Source organism: Euleptes europaea, chromosome 4 (genome assembly GCF_029931775.1).
Source record: "Euleptes europaea isolate rEulEur1 chromosome 4, rEulEur1.hap1, whole genome shotgun sequence".
In the NCBI taxonomy this organism is placed as follows: Eukaryota; Metazoa; Chordata; class Lepidosauria; order Squamata; family Sphaerodactylidae; genus Euleptes; species Euleptes europaea.
The window spans coordinates 89,951,718-89,974,850 of NC_079315.1; the positions used below are offsets into that span (position 1 = coordinate 89,951,718).

The 23,133-nt window shown below is 41.9% G+C and overlaps 1 protein-coding gene across 1 annotated transcript in view; it reads left to right on the forward strand.

Moving 5' to 3' along the window:
* IQGAP2 (IQ motif containing GTPase activating protein 2) overlaps nucleotides 1-23,133 on the forward strand; it is a 182,125-nt gene that overhangs the window by 73,036 nt on the left and 85,956 nt on the right. The window contains exons 3-4 of the mRNA XM_056847959.1: nucleotides 20,523-20,679; nucleotides 22,392-22,469. Of these exons, the coding sequence (XP_056703937.1) occupies nucleotides 20,523-20,679; nucleotides 22,392-22,469 (235 nt within the window). The remainder of the gene's footprint in view (nucleotides 1-20,522; nucleotides 20,680-22,391; nucleotides 22,470-23,133) is intronic.

Below are 23,133 nucleotides of genomic sequence, written 5' to 3' on the forward strand. Positions count from 1 at the left end.
CGTCTTTCCCTTTGTTCCCGCTTGTAGGCGCGGTGGAAGAAGGAGAGGTGCGATCGGCTTTAGGCAGGCGTTTAGCTTTGCCAGTTTTAGAGTTGCCGGTCCGCTTCCTCTTTCCCGCTCCGGGGCCCCCTTTTTGCTTACCCTTAGCCTCGAAGGTATAGCTGCAGGATGGCTGCTCCTGCGAAGTTTGAGTGGGCTGCAAAAGACCCGGGTCCAGATCCCCCGGGACTATGAAGGGATCGGGCTGCTTGTCCGCCATCTTGGAATGGCGGGAAGGCAGGTATCCTAATGTAGGTTAAATTTAGGACAGAATTAGGGATAGATAATTAGTAGTAGATAAGTGATTATAGTAGTAGAATAGGAAGAAGAGGAAGAAGAAGAAGAGGAAGTAATCAGATTATTTTCTATTATCTAGTAGGTCTGCGCAGAGCTGCGACTCTAGGCTGCTCTCCCGACGAGGCAGGAAACAAAACTGAAAGGAGGGGCGTTTCCCTCAAGGGACAGGAAGTTGAGTTTTGAGTCCTGCCTCCCGGAGAACGAGGAACGGAAAACACCCATTCTACAGATGTCCTTCTCCCTCTGAGCGAGAACGTGTGTTACATTTCAAAGTTTCCGACATTTTAAACATGCTTCCCCAAACTTCTAGAAGTCATGACCCTAGGGGGCAGGGATTCATGTTTGCATTAACCGTGGCTTTATCCATACTGGTTCTGTTCACTTCCAGTATTAATATCTAATCCAGTTTGGGGAGTAATTTTGAAATGGAAAGTGCCTTTATTGTTCTGATGGACACTGCTGTTTCCTGGAGAGAAACAGGGGAGCACAATTCTGCCAATTCTACTAAAATTCTCCATGGTTGTGCCTTTGGCCATGATACCCTTCTGGACAGTTTGTCAGAAATGGCTGTTGGCAGTGCATTTCACAGTTTTTGTTTTGTTCCTGTCTCTCTGACCAGTACCAGATAGTGGTGTTGGGGGATAGCTCAGATCCATGGCATCTACATGGCAGGTACTGCAAGACTTGATTCTATTCCCCATGCTATTTCAAATCTACAAGAAACTGCTGGGGTATATTCAGTAATTTAGAGTTAGCATTGCCGGGGGGCAATGTTTCTGAAGATGTTTCAGAAGGGAGCCTGGCATTGGTAATGGTCCAATAAATTGAAGATCCAAATAAAATGGAGGTGTTGGTTGATTGAATACCAAATCAGAGATTGAGGAATCAGCCGCTTCTGGACTTTGTTACACCTTGAAAGAACAGGTTTGCAGTTTATTGCTATGAGATCCATGTTTAAACTGCAGGCTCAGATCTCCTCTGTGACATGCCATGCATTTGGCCTGTTTCAGTTAGTTTGCCAGTTGCAGCCTTTTTTGAGAGATTACTTGACCAGTTTTCCATTTTATAATCAAACTAGGCTATGGCAATGTGCTGCATATGGGGGCTGCCTTTGAGGGCTGCTTGGAAACTTTGATCCAAAATACAGTGGCAAGATTACTTTATGGTATGATTTAGATGCATATTTTATGTTTGCTAAAGAATTTACACAGCTATTTGCTTCTGGACTCAATTCATAGTGTTGGCTGTGATCTTTAAAGTTCTGCATGGTCTGGGATGAAGGTATTTGAAGGACCTCCTACTCCCAGGTAAACTTATCCTGTTATGCTGGCCATCCTCCCTACATCATGCTCCACCATTGTCTAAACTGAAGTGGGTGGCCATGCATGACAGAGCTCATTCTGTTATAGCACCTCCCCACAGATATTCAGATGTTGTAAAGTGTGCCAGGTTTCTGGTACCAGCTAAAGGTGTACTTTTTGCTCAGCCTTTCTGATGATGATAAGGTTCCATCAAATTCCTATGGCGTTTCCATGACTACTCCTTGTTTATCAACTGTGATAATTATGAATGCTAATTTTACTGCTGTGTGTCAGGTCAGGCTAGAAATACCATGATTATAATTTCCCCTGTAAATTAGCATCTGATAATGTGCACATATGCAAAACCTCAACTGGTGCTTGGCCTCCAAAACTCCAGATTACTTGAAATGTGATACTTCTTTATAGGAAAACATTGCATGGGATCGCAGACCACCCCCCTAAAAAAAACTTGTTTACATGGCTGGTGCAGGTAGGAATAGAATAGGGTTTGTTACAGGAGTCACTGTCCCTACACAGAGGAATTTGAGAGATTGCTTCCTCTTTTTGCACAGGAGTTGAGCAGTTGCCCTGGATGCTTGAAGTAGGCTGAATTTAATGCAGTTTACAAGTTTTAATTTGTAAATATGCTTAAGCTTTCTATTGACAATTTCTAAATCACTGCTTTACCCTTGGAATAAGCAGAGTTTAAAGATCTTGTGATGTATGTGTATGTAAAGTGCCGTCAAGTCACAACTGACTTATGGTAACCCATAGGGTTTTCAGGGCAAGAGACTAACAGAGGTGGTTTGCCATTGCCTGCCTCTGCATAGCGACTCTGGTATTCCTTGATGGTCTCCCATCCAAGTACTAGCCAGGACTGATGCTGCTTAGCTTCTAAGATCTGATGAGATCAGGCTAGCCTGGGCCATCCAGATCAGGGCATAGTCATTGATTATTAATACTGCTAAAGTGCCAAAGTAAATGCTGTAAGTAGTGAACACTGATAAATGTCTTTCAGTGGAAAATGATTTTGGAGTGTGTTCATTAATCCACACATAAACTCATGGGAGAGAACTTTGAATTATTCATACAATTATCTGGTCTCTTTCTATGCCAGAGTATATATCTGGTCCCTTAGAACATAGTGCATACATTTGGTGTTGTAAAAGTACACATGAATTGGAAATGAAACCCAACTGTTACAGCCGGCCTAAGAACATCAGTTCATAGCTAGGAAGGTACTAGTTGATTTGTGTGACATCAAATCATAAAGTCTTATGTAGTCCTTTTCTGTTAGAAAATAGAATCAGTTGAAATGAACCTATTTAGTTCTGCTGTATATAATTCAGTGGTCTGCAGCTTGTATTTTTTATTCAAAGAGGATGCTCAGTTGGAGGAATGCTGATAAATGTGTGATGATGAGGGAAGAGGCAAGGGCGATGCTCTCCTTGTTCCCCAAAATTTTGTATCACAGGATTGCCTTTGTGGCTTTTATTGCATGATTTTGGCAGCATGATTTGGTCCTTAGGTCCAGGTAGTAATGTCACCAGTTATGCAATTCATCTTCATAATGATAGCCTGCCTTATCTCCAAGGAGTTCAGAGCAGCATACCAGGTATCAAATCTAAAAGTTTCTCCATATCTTAACAGAAATATATTAAAATGATAAAATAGTTGCGATAAAAAATATTATACTAAAATTTACCTCAAAGTTAGTTGGTACCATTAATGATCTCTCTCAAACGGACCTTAATAGCCACTGAGCAAAATTTAGCAACTTGGGAAAGACAAAAGATGGGGGACACAGCAGAAATTTCATTTCCTCTTCTTCTGAAACAAACTCCCTTAGGTTCACCAGTGGGTGAATCAGCTTCTGATATTTACAATCTAAATCTCTCTTTAAAAAACATAAAGAGTGTGTGTTGTATGTTGCTGTGCTTTGGTGTGATTATTGTTCAGCAACAGTTAACCTTTCCTGTCTGATCTGAGTCGTCTGAGGTGGACTGGACAGTTTTCAAGATGAAAAGGGGTTTTGAAGCTAGCTTTGTTCCTTCCCAATCCTCCTCTCAGCGTAATTCAATTGGGCTACAAAATCTGCCCCCCCCCCTGCATTTTAGGTCAGATTAATTCTAACCTGATACGATGTGTAGTTCGGGGACTTTCTGTTTGGAAGAAAACCAGATGCTTTGTGGCAGGAGTCCAGAACACTTAAGCATGCTGTACTGCGTCCTGGAATTGAAAGGCTAGAAAGTAGTTTTTTTGTTTCTGCCAAATGTCAGAAAGATATAACAGTGTGGTAGGTACAAGGAAAATTATTACATAATGCTCTTCATATAAGAGGTCTCCTAAGTGAACTAGCTGAGCTCTAAAATGCAAGTTGTCCTGTAGCAAGTGCCAAAGTTCAATTTTATGCATTACTCAGTGAATGAGCAGACATAGGAAAATTTTAGTAAGAACTGGTTCTATTGCCTCGATAAATGTATCAGGTCATCTGGAAGACAGAAGTGTCTCTAACATGGCTTTAGAATAGAGCTGGGATGTAAATTCTTGATATGAGAGTCTGGTGGTGCAATGGCTGAGATGCTCGCATACTTTTTCCTCAGTTTTCTGGTGTCTGTTGCAAAGTTTCACTTACTATTTCTCAGAGGTAGGTGTGTGTGTGTGTGTTCAGGCAAACCAACTTCTCTGTAGCAGCCAGAGGGTGATTATTATGTGGACTTTGTTCTTGGCACGGGGACAAAGCTTCCCATGCAAAATCGTGCTATGCTATATTAACTCTTAACTGTGGTCATATTTGTGAGGCTTGCAGTTAACTCCTATGGGCTTGGAGAGACGCTCAGTGGATCGTAATAAAAGTACTAGAAATTGTGGCACAGGCTGACTTCAGTCATCCCTATATCTACTACATAGGGTCTGGCCATGTGTAGATAGACAAATTTGTATAGTGGGGTCAACCACAGCTATGGTTTTGCGAACCCCAGAAAATCTCTACATTTGTAGAAGAATCTTACTCTGAAAAAGAAATCAGTAAACTTCTGCTTACATGGGGGTGGGGGGGGGCTGCAGATCAGGTGCCTTTGGGGGCATATTAGAATGCATGCAAACATTGGGGATGATCAGGAAGCAAGCAGACAGCGATGAACGAAGGCAGAGGTAAGATGGAGCAAGGGGGTGTAGAGCCAGCCGTTGGAGAGACCAGGAAATGGGGTTTCAACTCCTTCACAAGTCCTGCCCTTGACACAAGACTTCAAAATAAAGACACATTTGCATTTATTTATATGTATCCCACTTTTCTCCCCAGTTGGGACAAAGGCACTTAGAACATCATTCTCCCTTCCTCCCTTTTTCTCACAACAACAACAACCCTGTGAGGTAGGCCAGGCCAAGAATTTGTGATGAGCCCAGGGTAACACAGCAAGCTTCCGTAGTAGATAGGGGGTTCAAACTTGGGTCTCACATGATCCTAGTGCAACACCCTATCTGCTACGCCACACCAGCTCTCAAGCTTGGAAAGAAGGCAGCTAAGGGGAGACATGATAGAGGTCTATAAAATTATGCATGGTTTGGAGAGAGTGGACAGGGAGATGTTTTTCTCCCTCTCCCATAATACTAGAACATGGGGTCATCTGCTAAAGCTGGAGGGTGAGAGATTCAAAACAGATAAAAGGAAGTATTTTTTCACACAACACATAGTTAAATTGTGGAATTCCCTGCCCCAGGATGTGGTGATGGCTGCCAGCTTGGAGGGCTTTAAGAGGGGAGTGGACATGTTCATGGAGAAAAGGGGTATTCATGGCTATTAGTTAGAATGGATACTAGTCATGCTGCTTACCTGTTCTCTCTAGTATCAGAGGAGCATGCCTATTATATTGGTTGTGGTGGAACACAGGCAGGATGGTGCTGCTGCAGTCATCTTGTTTGTGGCTTCCTAGAGGCACTTGGTTGGCCACTGTGTGAACAGACTGCTGGACTTGATGGGCCTTGGTCTGATCCAGCAGGGCCTTTCTTATGTTCTTAAAGGGGGCTTGAAAGACAAATTTCTGCAATAAGGTCCCCTGTTCTCTACAAGTCTGTAGAAAAATTTAAACCAAGACCCCTCCTGAGGTTCAGAGTTCATTTGTTCACATCCTCCCTGCTGTGCAACATTCACTCTGCTGCCCTCTTCTTTTACACTTTCCCATTTCTGTGGCATTGAAGACAGAGACTTGCTGCAAGGCTTCCAGTGGGTCCTAAAACTTTCTCCAAGTATGCATGAGAGCATCCAGGACCACCAGAACTACATTTCCCATAGTCCCATGCATGCTGCCAGCGGTCTTCTCAACATGGGATCTCGTTGTTGCTTTTGCTACTCCTAGGCAACCTTTTGGGAAAGGTTAGGAGGTGCGGGGTGGGGAGGGGTGTGTGGAATGGTATAGTATAGCCTGATCTTGATCTGAGAAGCTAGGCTGGATGAGTACTTGGAAGGGAGACCTCCAAGGAAGACTCGGCATAAAAAGGCAATGGCAAACTACCTCTGCTTAAACACTTGCCTTGAAAACACCACCAGAGGTCACTATAAGTCAGCTGTGACTTGATGGCACTTTGCATATGCACAGTGGACAGGGAGTGGTGGGGCAGGTTTGAAGGGAGTGGATGGAAAGTTGTAGGTCTCAGCATAGAGCGGGAGGTCTTTAGTCTTCTGATGATACAAAGAAGCACAACATGGCCTATCTTGGTATGGGTTTGATGCTAAAGCTATTTAATTTGTTTGGCACTGCTTATCAAATCAAAATCTTCTTTTCTGAACTTGGTTCACATTGCCCTGAAGCGGATGAGAGGGGTTTTGCCCTGGTTAATCTTTTGTCCTGGTGTGTGGATGGAATTTATGAGCAGTATGAAGTCATCAAAACATTCTTTCTAATTGAATGGGTATTTCAAGTAGTTGGAACCTAGTCTGTGTGTTCTTCATGGTTCTTGAATTCTGTATAAATTGTTTGACCTTTTTAGCTTGCTTTTGTTAAAGTTGACTTTTTGTGATCAAGCCATCAGCATTTCAGTAATTGTGCGCAATTTTTGTGCAAAGAGCATAAAACTTAATCTCAGATGACACTATTATTTTTCTCTTGGAACAATAAAAATCTTTGACTCGCACATTAGTGTAATTTTCTCCTTGGCTTCGGAAAATGTCTGTCATTGCTGGTTGCCAGAAAGTTATGTATCTTACATCATCGTGATATTTACAAGCCCTAAGCAGAACTGGAATAAGCTGGGACCAGTGGGATTTGTATGTCGAGACACCACTTAAATATCTTGCAGCTTTTCACAAATCGTATCATGAAACTGTACATATTCAGAATTTTTCTACACACTATTCCCCTCTTCTTGTCCCCTCCTCCTCTTCAAGAATGTAAGCCATAAACTGTTAGTATGGAGACAGGTCGATCAGGGATTCCATGGTCACCGACAGGTAAGAGAGACCATAGCTGCAATTCCAATTATTTGGATTAAAATATAGCAGAAGGACTGAAATATTAACATTTGACCTTATGAGAACAAATAATGTAACTGGATTCAAGGAAAACTTGGGTATATCCTGTGGCAAAACAACCCCACTGACCTGCGGGTCCTATTGTGCCTTGCCCTCCAAGGCTTCTGAACACCAGTAGCCGTCCAAGTCTCCACCTGGCAATATGCCACTCTCCTGGCTTTCCCGACCCTCAGAGGGGGTTTTCTCTCCCTCTGTCAGTACACTTACTGCCACCACCTGGGAATTATCTTCTGAGAGAACCAGGACTCCCAGCTTCCTTCCCCGGCATTGCTGTTCTAAGGTTACCACAGGGACAGTTTACTTCACTTGCACACCACTGGGGGATTAGCAGCTTGCCACCTGAATGCCATCCCTTCTCCTGATGCCCGTTTCAAATAGTATGTTTGAATGGTTAAGGTGTATGTGGTACAGAGAACAACTACCAGCATCAAAAATTATAAAATGCTCTAAGGCAGGCTAATTTAGAAGTTACAGTGTTCTAAAGGCTTCCCATTACCTGGGCGTATTTGTTCAAGGCAGCCAGCCTCTTCCTCATAGCAATGGTGGCCTTCAGCAAAAGCAGAGGTGTAAGACTTCTCCTTAGGTGGAATCACCAAAGAGGCCTTCCCTCCACTGGGCCAAGGGGTTTAATTATCTCTCTTTGCCCACCACCCTGCAGGTCAAAGAAGTCTTTTCCAGAAATCTTTCTTTCTTTCTTTCTTTCTTTCTTTCTTTCTTTCTTTCTTTCTTTCTTTCTTTCTTTCTTTCTTTCTTTCTTTCTTTCTTTCTTTCTTTCCTTCCTTCCTTCCTTCCCTGGGAGACTGCTAGCATCTCTAAAGCCTGGCTGAGTGTGATTGCCTTGACTCTGCCCATGTTCTCTGCTAAAATAGAGACACTTCGTATAAAGGTGAGGGTTTTGTACAATCCAAACCTCCAGAATAAAACACATTTCTCTGCATATCCTTCTGATACTTTCTATTTGATCTGGTGTGTCCATTTCTCACCTCAAGATGGAATGTTAAAGGATATGGAAACGTACTAAATAATTCTTTTGGGGGAAATGTGGTGGACACAATTTTCTGCAACTTCAGATGTTTCTTGACCTTTGTTTGGTTCAAAGGGAATTTCCCTGTTTCAATACTGTCCTTAAAGGTTTCTTTTCTTTTTGACCTACCAACTTAGCATGTGGCTCCGCTCATTTGTTGGACCAGTCTGTTCTACTGGCACCTTGGCAAATTTGTTGCTTTTGCTATCAAATGGGGGGGGGGGGTCTTGTTTAAGTTCCTTATTGAAGGATCTGTTATAGGCAAGGAACCAAATCTCCTACCACCTTGTCCATATCCCTGCTAGCATTCTGATTGGTATGATGTGGATTAAAACAAAAACTTCATACTTTCTGCAGAATAAACCATATAGGGAGTGGGGCGGCCTGCTAGCCACCATGATATACTTTATAACACACTGTTGTGAAATGGGATTGTCTCAGGCCCTTCATGACTGTGAATGAGTTCATCTGTGTAAAATACTAGGGGGCTTTTTCTTTTGTTTCTAATGGGGCTTTTTCATTTTTAATAGTGTTGAAAGGTGAAGTTTTGTACTGGCGTAGAAGAAAAAGAAACACTTAAGATTGAAATTTCAGTTTCAGTTATATTGTCTGTCTAGCAGCAAGCAGGACTCTGGAGAGGCAGCATATACATTTCCTAAATAAATACAGATAGCCAAGACCAAATTGTATCAAAGACACGAGAAATGGGAGGAAAGCTAAAAGCACTTGAAAGTATGGAATGGGAGAGTCTCTCTCTTTCTCTCTCTCTTATTGGATCACAGGGAGAGTTCAAGTAAAAGTTGGCTTAGAATACTTTATCTAAGTACTTTCCCCCCTGGAAATAGTCATTGGTTATAGGTGTGGCTTATATTCGGCATCTACAGCTTGGATTAATTGAAACTTGGATGAACTGATATCCATATTCCCTGTCAAATTTGGAGCAAACATCCAGTTAACGTTAGGCTGCTTAAAGTGAGTAGAAGGTATGTTTTAAACTATTTTAAGCTGTTAGATAAAGTTAAATGTATAAAGTTAAGAGTTTTTGGATCTGCAGACTGCTCTTAGCAAGTGTATTTCTCCATTTCTTCACTGTTCAACCATAGGTTAACAGTAAAGCAGTGGTAATACTTGAGATCTTACTTACAGTCCAAAAATAAATAGGGGACCCAGTGGCTAGAACTATTCTCACAAAAATGGCACTTTCTCTTGTTTGAGGATTTTTAAAATAAATATTTCTGCCCTCCACAATTGTTACTTAGCATCTAAAAATCAAGACAGGAAAACATTTCACTAATTTTTATCACGTAACTTTCCCCCCATCCTATTCCATTAAATCTTATAGTTACTGACAGTTCATAGTGTAATTTATGTAGATTGGAAGAACTTTTGGGGATTAATATTTGTTTCCTTGTGCCTGAGCTCTGCCATCTACTTTGAGCCTCTAGACAGCTCCAGAGAAAATTGGCTCATCTTGGATTCTCATGTGGCTAGCTGCAAAACTGAAAATTGACTTTTCTCCTTTTAGATAGACATTGGTGGTTTCTCATATCCTGCCTCAAGACTGTTCAGCTTCCTTTCAACGATATCATAGTTTAAATCTGGCATTTCTGCATCATGTATGCATTATGCTTGAAGAAACTGAATAGATCTGCAGGTTTGGGGGAGGTATTTTATAGGATCTTTGCTGTTTCAGTAGGTTTTTGAGATACATAGTCCACAAAAATTCCATCTGAGCACCTGTCTAAATAGCCTGCAAGTGTTTTGTTTAAGCTTCTCAAGAGTCTTCGCGTTCCCTTTAAAAAGTGTGTTTAGCCTTTCTGGGTACAGAATTAATTTTGTAATATGGCAAAAGTTCAAGCGTGTGAACAGAGCCTTATAATTCTAATTTCATCGACCAAGATGTATTGATTTCTGTTCCACCTGTTTGAAGGCATTTTCTAAAGTTTATTAGAGCAGTAAATGGTAATAGTAAATGGCTGATAGCAACTTTTTTGATAATGGAGGCTAAAAGATTGCACATGTTTCTCTTAGAGTTTTCCCTTTCCAATCATGACAGTCGCTGCCACCCCAAATGTATGATTGCTATGCTCTCTCTTTATTGTATACTTATATTGGCATTGTAGTGCAGATGTAGGTGAGAGATTCAAAACAGATAAAAGGAAGTATTTTTTCACACAAAGCATAGTTAAATTGTGGAACTCCCTGTCCCAGGAAGTGGTGATGGCTGCCAGCTTGGAGGGCTTTAAGAGGGGAGTGGACATATTCATGGAGGAGAGGGGTATTCATGGCTGTTAGAATGGATACTAGTCATGCTGCATACCTATTCTCTCTAGTATCAGAGGAGCATGCCTATTATTTTGGGTGCGGTGGAACACAGGCAGGATGGTGCTGCTGCGCTCGTCTTGTTAGTGGCTTCCTAGAGGCACCTGGTTGGCCACTGTGTGAACAGACTGCTGGACTTGATGGGCCTTGGTCTGATCCAGCAGGGCCTTTCTTATGTTCTTATGTTCTTATCTACGTGAATATATTAACTGGCACTAATGAACAACTTGATAGGAAATCTTTACTTCATTCTTGTTGGCTAAAATGTAAAGGAGAGCCAGCGATGTATAGTGGTTAAAGCAGCAGACTCTAATCTTGAGAACTGGGTTTGATTCCCCATTCCTCCAAATGAAGCCTGCTGGCCCAATCACAGTTCTGTCAGAACTCTCTCAGCCCATGCAGAGGCAGGCGATGGCAAATTATCTCTGACCATCTCTTGCCTTGAAAACCCTACGAGGTCGCCATAAGTCATCTGTGACTTGATGGCACAAGCCCACACGCAAAATATAAAAGGCTCCATATCTGAGAAAGCGTCAAGTTACATGGCATGTAAAGTGAGTCGTGATGAGCAGTAATCCAGGGAAAAAAGTCTTTTATTATATTTTAGCACCATTAATTTTTCTGTGGGCCGTAGGTATACAAAGCTGTTGCTGTTGCTTCTGTTCAGTGACCTACCTCTGAAACATGCTTGTATCTCCCACTTACAAGAGCATTCTTTTCCCTCTTAGTTTCAAAGGTTACCCAGGGATTCTGCAGCAGAATAGGGATTCTGGTTACCACATCCTAGTCCAACACTCTAACTACTATATCATGTTGCCCAAAAATGACACTTGACACGTTTCAGACTAATCTGCTCAGGAGATGAATGCATGTGATCTCTCTTACCTTTGTCACACTATAATCTGATCGTATGACTCTTGGGACTATACTTCGTCCAAATGACACCCAAATATACTCCAGGCATATTCATGTATAGAACTTTAGGTGGTTACAACTTCTGCAGATGGCATAAACTGGACAGTCTTCACTGGTAGAAGCTGGTAGTTAATCATATGTCCTCTATGTGAATGCTCAGGCAAATTGTGAGCAAACAGCTCAGTGTTCAGTGACAAATACTTTCCACACTTAGAGATCATTTTTTAAGGTTTTGTTCTTGGTGCAATTCATGTAACTGTTTCTAGGTTAGTGAGTATGTGTTACTAGTGGCAGCTAGGCCTGTCAGCTTTAGTTTATTCAATTTATTTATGAAATCTGTGTGTGTGTGTGGGAGATAAAACTAACTGGGAATTCCTGGAGTATAGGTGAACAAAGCACCTACTTGAAGGAGGTCATATGAAGTACAGGAATACAAGACGTGTCATCCGAACCCTCTTCTGTAATGAGATTAACTGTACTGTTTCAAACGAATAGAAAAGTTTGAATTGTTTAGAGTTCTGCAGATACTCTCTCTGTATATTGTCTTAAACTAGAGCAGATGGTTGGCACCTGTAAATGGCCCTTGTGGCCTTTTGGAATTTTTACAAGCAAAATACAAAAGAAGGCGTTTGCCAGTAAAGTACCGCAACAGATAAATGTGTATTCCATCCCTTCAGATCAATGTTATAAACTGGAAAGTTGCTGATATAGCCCTACACTGACCAAATATACACTTTGTCAAATATAGCTAATGCCTGTCTGCATTATAAAAAGTGCATTAGCTCTAGTCCAAAGTTCTCTACCAAATACCGTGACACTCCAATGTAGAATTTTGTGCAGTCACGTGAAAGCACTGTGTGAAGAGCAACCATCATTATTACATGGGGGAGAACAGGCATCCAGGATGAGTTTTCAAGGAACCTGTTGTTCCTTTATCTAAACACTTGATATTTTTGTCCGGTCATTTTCCAATTCTATATCTATCTGTCTTGAGGATCTGATTATTCTTGTTCTATGTTTTGCTGCTGCTGACAGCCGCTCAGTATAATGGCTTGGTAATGACTGTTAATATGATGGTTGACTCTTTGGTGTTAATAAGAGGGTGGTACCGAAAAGTTTGTTCTTGTTACACTTACTTGTTAATTCCATAGTTAATGAGAAGTTACATCCCAGTCCCATTAGGAACTGTGTTTACTGCAATGTACTTACTATACGTGGCCCTTGACAACCGTTTTATTAGTGCAAATGTTGATGCCAGGCAACTGACAAGTGCTAATTCTCAGGATCATCCCTTACCAGTCTTGAGAGTTTAACTGGTTGCCTGTTCATTTCCAGACACACTGAAGTTCTAAACAGCTTGTGGTCATGGTATTTAAAGGACCACCTGCTTCCACATGAACGTGCTGAGAATTGAGGTGGTCTATCAGATGTGATGTGGATGGCCACCTGTGGTGATCTAGAAATCCTCAAAACAAGCCCTCCCCTCAAGTCCTTGTCCCTGTATCTTCATAAATTATGAACCAAGGCTGCATTGCTGGCAAAGTTATAAAAGCTAGCAATGCAGCCTTTTAGCCAGAGAACCCAGTGGTGATTAGCTAAAGCCCTGCACTTGGTAACTGATTGCTGATTTTCAGGTAAACTTACAGTGACCTCCTCATCCCACAGTTGAGATATTAAGAGTTGGAAAATTATGGAGAGTAAGCAGTGGGTCAGCTCAGTCAATCAAGCAACATGGGATTAAGTTTATAAAAGTCAAGAGTGTCCTCTCTTTTTTTTCAGTTTTTGAGAGGCAGTGCAGCTCAGCTCAGTCATGGATTGGACCATTGATCCAAGAAATGGGACCCGAGAAAGATCAGCGCAGATTCTGTTCCCCACTTCTGGCATGTTGTGAAATGACTGATGATTCACACAGAGGAATAAAACTTTTCGTAAATAGAATTAATGATCCCAAGGCAGCCATTTTCTCTCAAGACGGAGAGAAATCCATATTACATATATGCATTTGAAATAGATAGGAGATTTGAAAAGGCAATTAACAAGGCAGCCTACATGATCATTCCTTCCTGGTTATACGGCAATGGCATTAATGAGGAATTCAATTCTAGTATTCATAGAAATAGAATCGCTGGTATTTTTAGTAGATTTCATTCCAATAGTTGACTGCAGTCATATGTGGATTACTGTGGTAGTCTTAAACTTTGCACGTCTCTGCTCTGCTTTCTGTACAGCTGTATTTAAAGTCAGACCATTCTATACAAAGTCTGAATGTTCACAGGTGTCGGCATACTTAATTCCTTCCTGTTTGTCTTCTGCTTATTTTAGAGAATATCTGTCATATCTGGTGTCTGTGTATTTTTCCATATTAATCAGATGTCATGATTTAGGATATATTCCAGTGTGTGTCTAAGTATAAACATAGTGGGCTGAATTAAAAGAGTAATTCAATGTCACTAGACGTCTATATTTGTAGGTGTTGACGCCTCTTGCCTTAGGTGCCTCTTGCCTAAACATTGGGCAGATATTGTAATGCCTGCAAGTACTTCCCTTGTTTTTTAACATTGAGTGCCAATTCACGCAACCACTTCAGAACTTGGCAGTGGTGGGAAACAGATAATCTGTGCTGACTGCCAGCTGTTGTAGCCCACAGTGAGCCGGTTGTGCATATGCTGCTGCCTGAAGCTGAATCCACTTGGCTTTTATCATGCTTCTGCTAACCAGCACTGACAATGGTTTTCAGCGGCACGCCAGAAGCTGGATCGAGGTATGAATTCAGATGATGGCCATACGTGTACACAACTAGTTTAACACACGGTGAACCAAAACAGCTGGAAGCCTGTACAGGCTGTCTGTCTTGCAGCCAAAGAAGGAATACTTTTGTGATGGATACTTGTGAGTAGAGGCACCAACTTGATGCTTTTTGGGGTACTAATGGATGTAACTTGTTTTGCTCTAAGAATCCGAGTAGCATCTCTGTTCCCTTAGCATATGGGTGTATTCAGATATGGGACTACTTAGGAAAGTTTGATCAAGATATGTGTGTGTGTGTGTGTGTGTTAAGTGCCGTCAAGTCGGTTCCGACTCATGGCGACCCTACGAATGAAAGTCCTCCAAAATGTCCTATCTTTGACAGCCTTGCGCAGATCTTGCAAATTGAAGGCTATGGCTTCCTTTATTGAGTCAATCCATCTCTTGTTGGGTCTTCCTCTTTTCCTGCTGCCCTCAACTTTTCCTAGCATGACTATATTTTCCAGTGACTCGTGTCTTCTCATAATGTGTCCAAAGTATGACAGCCTCAGTTTAGTCAGTTTAGCTTCTAGGGTCAGTTCAGGCTTGATTTGATTTATAACCCACTGATTTGTTTTTTTGGCAGTCCACGGAATCCGTAACACTCTCCTCCAACACCACATTTCAAAGGAATCTATTTTCTTCCTATCAGCTTTCTTCACTGTCCAGCTTTCACACCCATACATAGTAATAGGGAATACGATGGCATGAATTAATCTAGTCTTGGTGGCCAGTGACACATCCTTACACTTCAAAAATATTTTCTAGCTCCTTCATGGCTGCCCTTCCCAGTCTCAATCTCCTTCTGATTTCTTGGCTGCAGTCTCCCTTTTGGTTGTTGGTGGAGCCAAGGATTAGAAAGCCTTGAACAATTTCAATTTTCTCATTGTCAACCTTAAAGTTGTGTAATTCTCTTGTAGTTTTCTTGATGTTCAGCTGTAGTCCTGTTTTGGCACTTTCTCTTTTAACTTTCAGCAGTAGTTGGTTCAAATCTTCACTATTTTCTGACAATAATGTAGTGTCATCGGCATATCTCAAATTATTAATGTTCCTCCCTCCAATTTACACCCCACCTTCATCTAAATCTAACCAAGCTTTCCTAATTATATGTTCTGCATATAGATTGAAGAGATAGGGAGATAAAATACATCCTTGTCTGACACTTTTGCCAATTGGAAACCATTCTGTTTCTCCACATTCTGTGGCCTCTTGTCCAGAGTACAGGTTGTGCATCAAAATGATCAGATGTAGTGGCACACCCATTTCCTTTAAAACCAGCCATAGCTTTTCATGATCCACACAGTCAAAAGCTTTGCTGTAATCTATGAAACACAAGCTGATTTTCTTCTGAAATTCTCTCGTATGCTCCAGTAACCTGCGTATATTTGCAATATGATCTCTAGTGCCTCTTCCTTTTCTGAAACCAGCTTGAACATCAGGCATTTCTCGTTCCATATATGGTAACAGCCTTTGCTGTAAGATTTTGAGTAGGGCGGTTGATTCGGTTCGGGCCGAACTGAAAATCAGCCGAATTTCAATTGATTCGGCGGGTTTTAGTTCAGGACGAACCGAACTCAAAAATGGCGGGCAACCGGGGAGCCGAATTCAGCGAGTTCGGGAGTTCACGAATAAATCCGGCAAATTCGGGGCGTCAGTAAGCAGCATAACAGTCAGTAAGCAGCATTCTCCTCCCCCGGCCAATCGGTGGCCAAGCTGGGTCTCCTTCTGGCCAATCAGTCAGGATTGAATACTGGAGGAATCAGCTGATGTGCAGCCCGGCCGGGGGGGGGGAGAGAGAGAGGGAAATCCTCCTCTGTGTGTGTGGGGGGGTGCTTGTTCACATTCGCTCCTTTCTGTGGCTGCAGGGGGTGCATTTTTGAGGGTACAGACCCCAAACTTTCAGTGGAGATTCAGGCAAGCCTTCTTAAGAGACCACCCAAGTTTTGTAAACATTGGGTCAAGGGGTCCCGAGATATGGGCTCCCCCCTTTTTTCTTTCCATGGCTGCAGGAGGCGCATTTTTGGTGGTACAGACCCCAAACTTTCAACGGAGCTTCAGATGAGCCTTCTTAAGAGACCCCCCAAGTTTTGTAAACATTGGGTCAGGGCCCCCCGAGATATGGGCTCCACCCCTTTTTCCTCTCCCCCTTTTCCATTTCCGTGGCTGCAGGGGGCCCTTTTTGGGGGGTAGCTTCAGACAATCCTTCTTAAGAGACCACCCAAGTTTTGTAAAGATGGGTTCAGTGGGGGCAGAAACATTGGGTCAAGGGGTCCCGAGATATGGGCTCCCCCCTTTTTTCTTTCCGTGGCTGCAGGGGGCGCATTTTTGGGTGTGCCGACCCCAAACTTTCAGCGGAGCTTCAGACAAGGCTTCTTAAGAGACCACCCAAGTTTTGTAAACATTGGGTCAGGGGGGCCCGAGATATGGGCTTTCCCCTTTTCCCTATTGGGATGAATGGATCACCCTCGAGAGATGCATACATATGGATCTCATATTGGATACAAATGGAATCATATTGGATTACCCAGCCTCCCAGCCCCTCCTGATGGAACAGAAGACAGCCACAGTAAGACCCCTTTGGGGGCTTTAATCTATAATTTTTCTTTTCTGTGTGTGTGTGGGGGGGGGAAAGCAGATTCTGTGTGTGTGTTGGGAGGGAGCAGTTTCTTTGGGTGGGGGGGAGCCAAAGGGGGCTTTTGCCGGTTCTGCCTGGGGTGTGTGTTCCCCCTCCAGTCTCTCTCTCCCTGGTTTGAGGGGGGGCTTCAGTTTTGTGTCTTCAGGTTTTCCCTCATTCATAAGATCAGTTAGGTTATTTTGATACTTGCTCAAAACTGGTTTTCAAATGGTGACTTAAAGAATGCATCTGCCTGGTCCCAAGTCCAATGCAAAAGGAGAAATTCCACCCCTTCTTGCTCATTATGCATAGCTAGCTGCCTCTGTCCCTTTCCATGGTATGCAAACTCCCAGGTGTCAGGTGTTGCTTTGAACTGCTGCAAAGGTGTTGCATTGCGTGCTTGTGTTGCTTTGCAGTTGTATTGCTTTGCAAATTTTTTCATACCTGCCCCGCCCTTGCTCTCAGCTGTTTGTCGGGGCTGGGAGCTTTGTGCGTGGGCGGCAAGCTCTGCTCGGAGATACACATTAAGCGTGGGGGGACCCCTTTCGGGGCCCATATCTCAGCCCCCCCCGACCCAATCTTTACAAAACTGGGGGGTCTTTCAAGAAGCGTCCTTTGAAGCTCCTCTGAAAGTTTGGGACCTTTACCCCCAAAAATGCCCCCCCAGAGCCGTGGAAAGGCGCGGTTGTGTTTTTAATGGCTTTATTCGGCCGAATTTTTTTTCCGAACTTTGGATTCCCGCCGAATTGCACAGACCCGAAGCGGGGGAGTTCGGACTTCGGCATATGCCGAATCTAAATGGGCCGAATTCAGCCGAATCCGAACTATACCGAATTTTTTTTAATTCAACAGCCCTAATTTTGAGCATCACTTTACTTGTGTGAGAAATTAATGTGATGGTCTGATAGTTGCTGCAATCTTTGATGTCTCCTTTCTTGGGAACTGGAATGTAAATGGATCGTTTCCAGTCTGTGGGCCATTGTTTAGTTTTCCATATCTGTTGGCATATTCTTGTCAAGATTTTGATGGACTCCGTTTCTGTAGCTTGGAATAGCTCTATTTATATCCCATCTGCTCCTGGTGATTTGTTTCTCCCGATTGCTGTCAATGCAGCTTTCACTTAACTTTCTAAAACTGTAGGTTCTTCTTCAAAAGATTCTTCTTGGAAAGAATCTTTTATCCTTTCATCTCTTCTGTATAGTTCTTCAGTGTATTGTTCCCACCTTTTCTTTATTTTGTCCTGTTCAGTTAATGTATTTCCATGCTAATCTTTCAGCATGCCTAACCGTGCTTTAAATTTCCCTTTGATTTTTTGGATCTTGTGGAACAGATCTCTTGTTCTTCCTTTTTTGTTGTTCTCTTTACACTGGTTATTATAATAGTTCTCTTTGTCTCTACGTGCGAGTTGCTGGAACGTTGCACTTAGACTTTTGATTCTATTTCTGTCACCTTCTACTTTTGCTTCTTGTCTATCTTTGGCAATTTTAAGAGTTTCCTCAGCCATCCATCAAAGTTTTTCTTTTCTTTTGAATACAGGAATAGTCTTTGCACATTCTTCCTTGATAATATCTCTAGTTTCCACCCATAGTTCTTCAGGTTTACATTCACTTGAACTCAGTAATGCAAATCTGTTCCTTACATGGTCTTTAAACTCTTTGGGAATATTGCTTAGATTGTATTTTGGTGCTATGAATGTTTTGTTGTTTTTCTTAAGCTTTATCTTGATTCTGATATTAACAATTCATGATCTGTACCGCAGTTGGCTCCTGGTCTTGTTTTGGCTGAGAGAACAGAGCTTCTCCATCTTCTGCTTCCAATTATATAATCTATTTGATTTCTATACTGGCCGTCTGGTGATGTCCATGTATACAATCGTCTATTTGGTTGCCTGAAACATGTGTTTGCAATGAACAGATTGTTGTCTTCACAGAATTCTACAAGGCGTTCTCCTGCTTCATTCCATGCTCCTAGCCTAAATCTGCCAACAACATTTGATTCTGCTTTGTTTCCTACTTTTGCATTCCAATCACCTATGATTATCAGCATATCTTGTTTAGGTGTGTGATCAGTTTCTTCCTGAACACTGGCATAAAAACTTTCAATTTCTTCCTCATCCGCATCTGTAGTTGGGGCATAAACTTGAATGATGCTTATGTTGATAGGCTTTCCCTGAAGTCTGATTGATATTATTCGGTCAGACTTTGCATTATAGCTCCTGACTGCCTTTGCTACATCTTGCCTCACTATTAAAGCAACTCCATTTCTTCTCTTTTTGTCATTCCCTGAATAAAACACTTTGTAATTTTCTGATTGAAAATGTCCTAATCCAGTCCACTTTAATTCACTTAGTCCCAGGAGTGAAATGTTTAAACGTTCCATTTCTTGTTTAACAATTTGAAACTTACCCTGATTCATGCTTCTCACATTCCATGTTCCTATTATATGCGTCGAACATCTTCGAACTTTCCTTTTGCATCTATTCATGGCAACCATTGAATGTCCTTTCGGCTTTAGTCCAATCGCATCATTAAGAACAGCGCTACTCGTACTTGTCTTCTCTACCCCAGTAGCAGATTGAGTGCCATCCGATCTGGGGTCCCATCTTCCAGCCCTATACCTTTTTTCATTTTGAATTGTCTCATCATAGGGTTTTCAAGGTAAAAGGTTGGTCAAAAGTGGTTTACCAGTGCCTTCTTCTGCGCAGTACTAACCAGGGTTAGCTGTAGTGTCACTGTCGTAGTCTACGAAAGATTCTCCACCAGTGTCACCTTCCACTACTGCTGCTGCCCAGTAGCTACCCTTCAGGGATTCCTCTGCCCCCATCCCCACTGGAACTGCCTGTTCTCTTCTGCGGATGTGGCCATTAGGGAGTGGATGTATCTTCGTCTGGTGTCTCAGCTGTGACCGTTGCGTCTTGAGTGACTCTGCTAGGAATTTAGTCTCTTGATAGAGTCTAGACCCATTACAGTATTGCTCTCAGCTTCCCTGACACACAAAAAACCCCTCACCACGTTAAGGTGTGCATCCAGAAGGGGGATCAAGGTATAGCTAGTTTGAAACAACCTGATGTGTGGAGATAGACTGCTTTTCTTTCCTGTTTACTACTTTCTTACTCTTGCTATCCTTATATAAACAACAGAAATTATATGTGTGGGAAAATAATGTTGTTGAACATCACATATGTCCACTAGTCTTGATAGTCACAGTGACTGTAATAACAAGAATGTTTATCCAGTTTTGTTTGCTGTAAGCATATTTATTGTGTGTTCCTTCACAAAGTTGCTATTTGAATAAAACAGGCACTCTCAAAGGATGCTAGTTAAACACATGCTGATTTTCTTTTGTTGTGTGGGAAAACTAAAAAAAGCCAGCATGAGGTAGTGGTTAAAGTGTTGGAAAAGGATGTAGGAAACCCAGGTTTGAATCCCTATCATGGAAGCTTGCTGGGTGATTTTGGGCCAGTAACACACAACTTACCTCACAGGATTGTTGTGAGGAAAAATGGAGGAGAGGAGAATGAAGTAAGCCTTGGGTCTCCATTGGAGAGAAAGGCTGCATAAAAATAAAGTTAATAAAATGTACATACATATATTTTAAAAGGAAATTAATTAAGCTTTGTGTTGAATTCATCTGATACTGCCCAGTGTGTCATAAAAGCAGATGCAGTGCCCCTTGATAATTAATTTCCTATATTTGCAGGTGGATAGAGATCTGTTTAAATGAAGAGCTGCCGCCCACAACTGAACTGGAGGAAGGATTAAGGAATGGTGTTTACCTTGCCAAATTAGCAAAGTTTTTTGCACCAAAGTTGGTCTCAGACAAGAAGATCTATGATGTGGACCAAACACGTTATAAGGTATTTTTTCATATCACTGGCAGTTGGTTCCCAGCACTGAAAGCAGTGGCCAGAGCTGAGCCCTAGTGCAAATTCAGCCCTGAGAAGACCTCCTCCGTCCCTAGCAAACAAATAGCACTTTGTTTACCAATAGCGCTTAGTTTACAATACCCAACTAAGTTTGATGGTTCATCCTAGAAGGGTATATATCAACGTCCACAAAAAAACTGTGCTGGCTATAGTCGTATTTACACCAGATTCCTTTGTAAAACGTCAAAAAGGAGGGTCCTTAGTTGAAGGGGTGCTTTTGGCTTCTCAGAGAGGGTAAGAGATTCAAAACAAATAAAAGGAAGTATTTCTTCACACGATGCATAGTTAAATTGTGGAACTCCCTGCCCCAGAATGTGGTGGCGGCTGCCAACTTGAAAGGCTTTAAGAGGGGAGTGGTCATGTTCATGGAGGAGAGGGCTATCCGTGGTTACTAGTAAAAATGGATAGTAGTCATGATGCATATCTATTTTCTCTAGGATCAGAGGAACATCCCTATTATATTAGATGCTGTGGAACACAGGCAGGATAATGCTGCTGTAGTTGTCTTGTTTGTGGGCTTCCTAGAGGCACCTGGTTGGCCACTGTGTGAACAGACATCTGGACTTGATGGGCCTTGGTCTGATCCAGCATGGCCTTTCTTATGTTCTTATGTTCATTGGCGCAGATGAATTGCTATAAGGCACCTGACTCTACTAGTGCATGTTCTCACACTTGAGGGTGTGCCTATGAATATTGTGCTGATGTTGAATTTTGATACATGTACTTAAGAAAAAACCTAACCCTGTGTTTAAATCTATGTGAAACTGGCACTTTAAGAACTATTCTCACTGTTGATGAAATTGAGTTGTAGTTAAATACCAGTGAGCTGATTTTGTGTTCATGGATTTGGCAACATCTGAGCACTTCATGCATCATGAATTTGAAACATCGCATCTCAGAATTTTCGTCCTATAACATTTTTACAACATTACTTCTCTTATAGTTTTAATTGTTGGCAGTTACTTGATCTGCTTCGTTCCCCAAGACATTTGTAAATGTATAAGGACATCCACTATCATGAGATAATGATCCTTCTGTTCTCTTCAGACCTGAATTTGTATTTTTCTAGTTTGAGATGGAAGTGAATTTAAAAGGAAGGCGAAGGATTTCTGAATGCATAGGGTTTCATTTTATGAATATTTGTATAAATAGGGTAGAGTTCATAATGTGCTGAAAGAAAGCAACAACTAGAAGAAATAAATAAAGATAACTAACTGGTATACTCTAGGATTGCTTGCTCATATAGAGTTGACTTTCCAAGATAAATCTAAATTAACAATCTCTGACACTTCCTTCACATTAAGTTTGCTTTAAGCAGTATCGCTCTAAAGTTAAAAGTCCCAGTGCTCCTACCATGAATATGAATCTCTCTCAAACCATTTATGAGTAAAGCTGTTGGCTTTAGTACATTAAGAAACCCAAACTCCTCAAGAGTAAGTAAACTATGGTATTGTATGCTTAACTTGACTAGCTGAGAAGTTAGCTGATGTGGAAGAGCTTTTTAAAAAATAGTTGTTTAGTGGTTTACTTTTTACAGACTAGATCATGATCAAAACTTCATGTAGAAGAGGGAAGGTTTTAGATGTCAGTTGTAGAGCCATTTAACATAACTGTATCTCTGTCCTTCCTTTTTCCTCCGTTAGCGATCAGGTCTTCATTTCCGACACACAGATAATACAGTACAGTGGCTACGGGCAATGGAATCCATCGGCCTACCTAAAGTAAGTAGTTAAACCTTGAACATTTGTTGGATGTTTGCTGAAATAAGAAGACTCCTGTGTGGAGCATAGCAACTGATGTGGAGAGAAGCTGGAACTTGCATCGAATGACAACTCTGGAAAGTGAAGGGGAAAGCGTCTGAGTAAAAGAGATGGAATTCTTGTACTTGCCAAGGCAGCTGGTATCATGCAGAACATGAGCAGGGTCTCATACGTTCCAGCTGGCTGCAGTAGGTATTGTTGGATCATGTAGATGTGAGCTGCTGAGGAGACCTGGCATTGAGGCTGAGAACAATAGGAGAAGCTCAAGTCTCTAAAAAGGGAATTATATGGCATCTCTCTGCTGTAGAGATTAATGAGCTAACTCATTGGGCTAGTCCTAAAACCAAGAATTATGAAATCACTTCTACAAAGCATTATTTCTTCATTTCCCTTCATTGTTCCTATTGGTCTGTCTACTACCTTTGGACTCCGTCTCGTCACAAGGTACAGCTCACTATTAGTTGACTTCATGCAGTGTTGTCAGTTTATATGTCTACCTTAACATCACAGTGCTTCTTCTCACACACACTGAATGGTCCACTCCCCACCCACAGACTGGACCCCAAACTACTGTGTGTGTATGCACATACATGTACATAAAAGCACATAACTGGATATGTCCAAG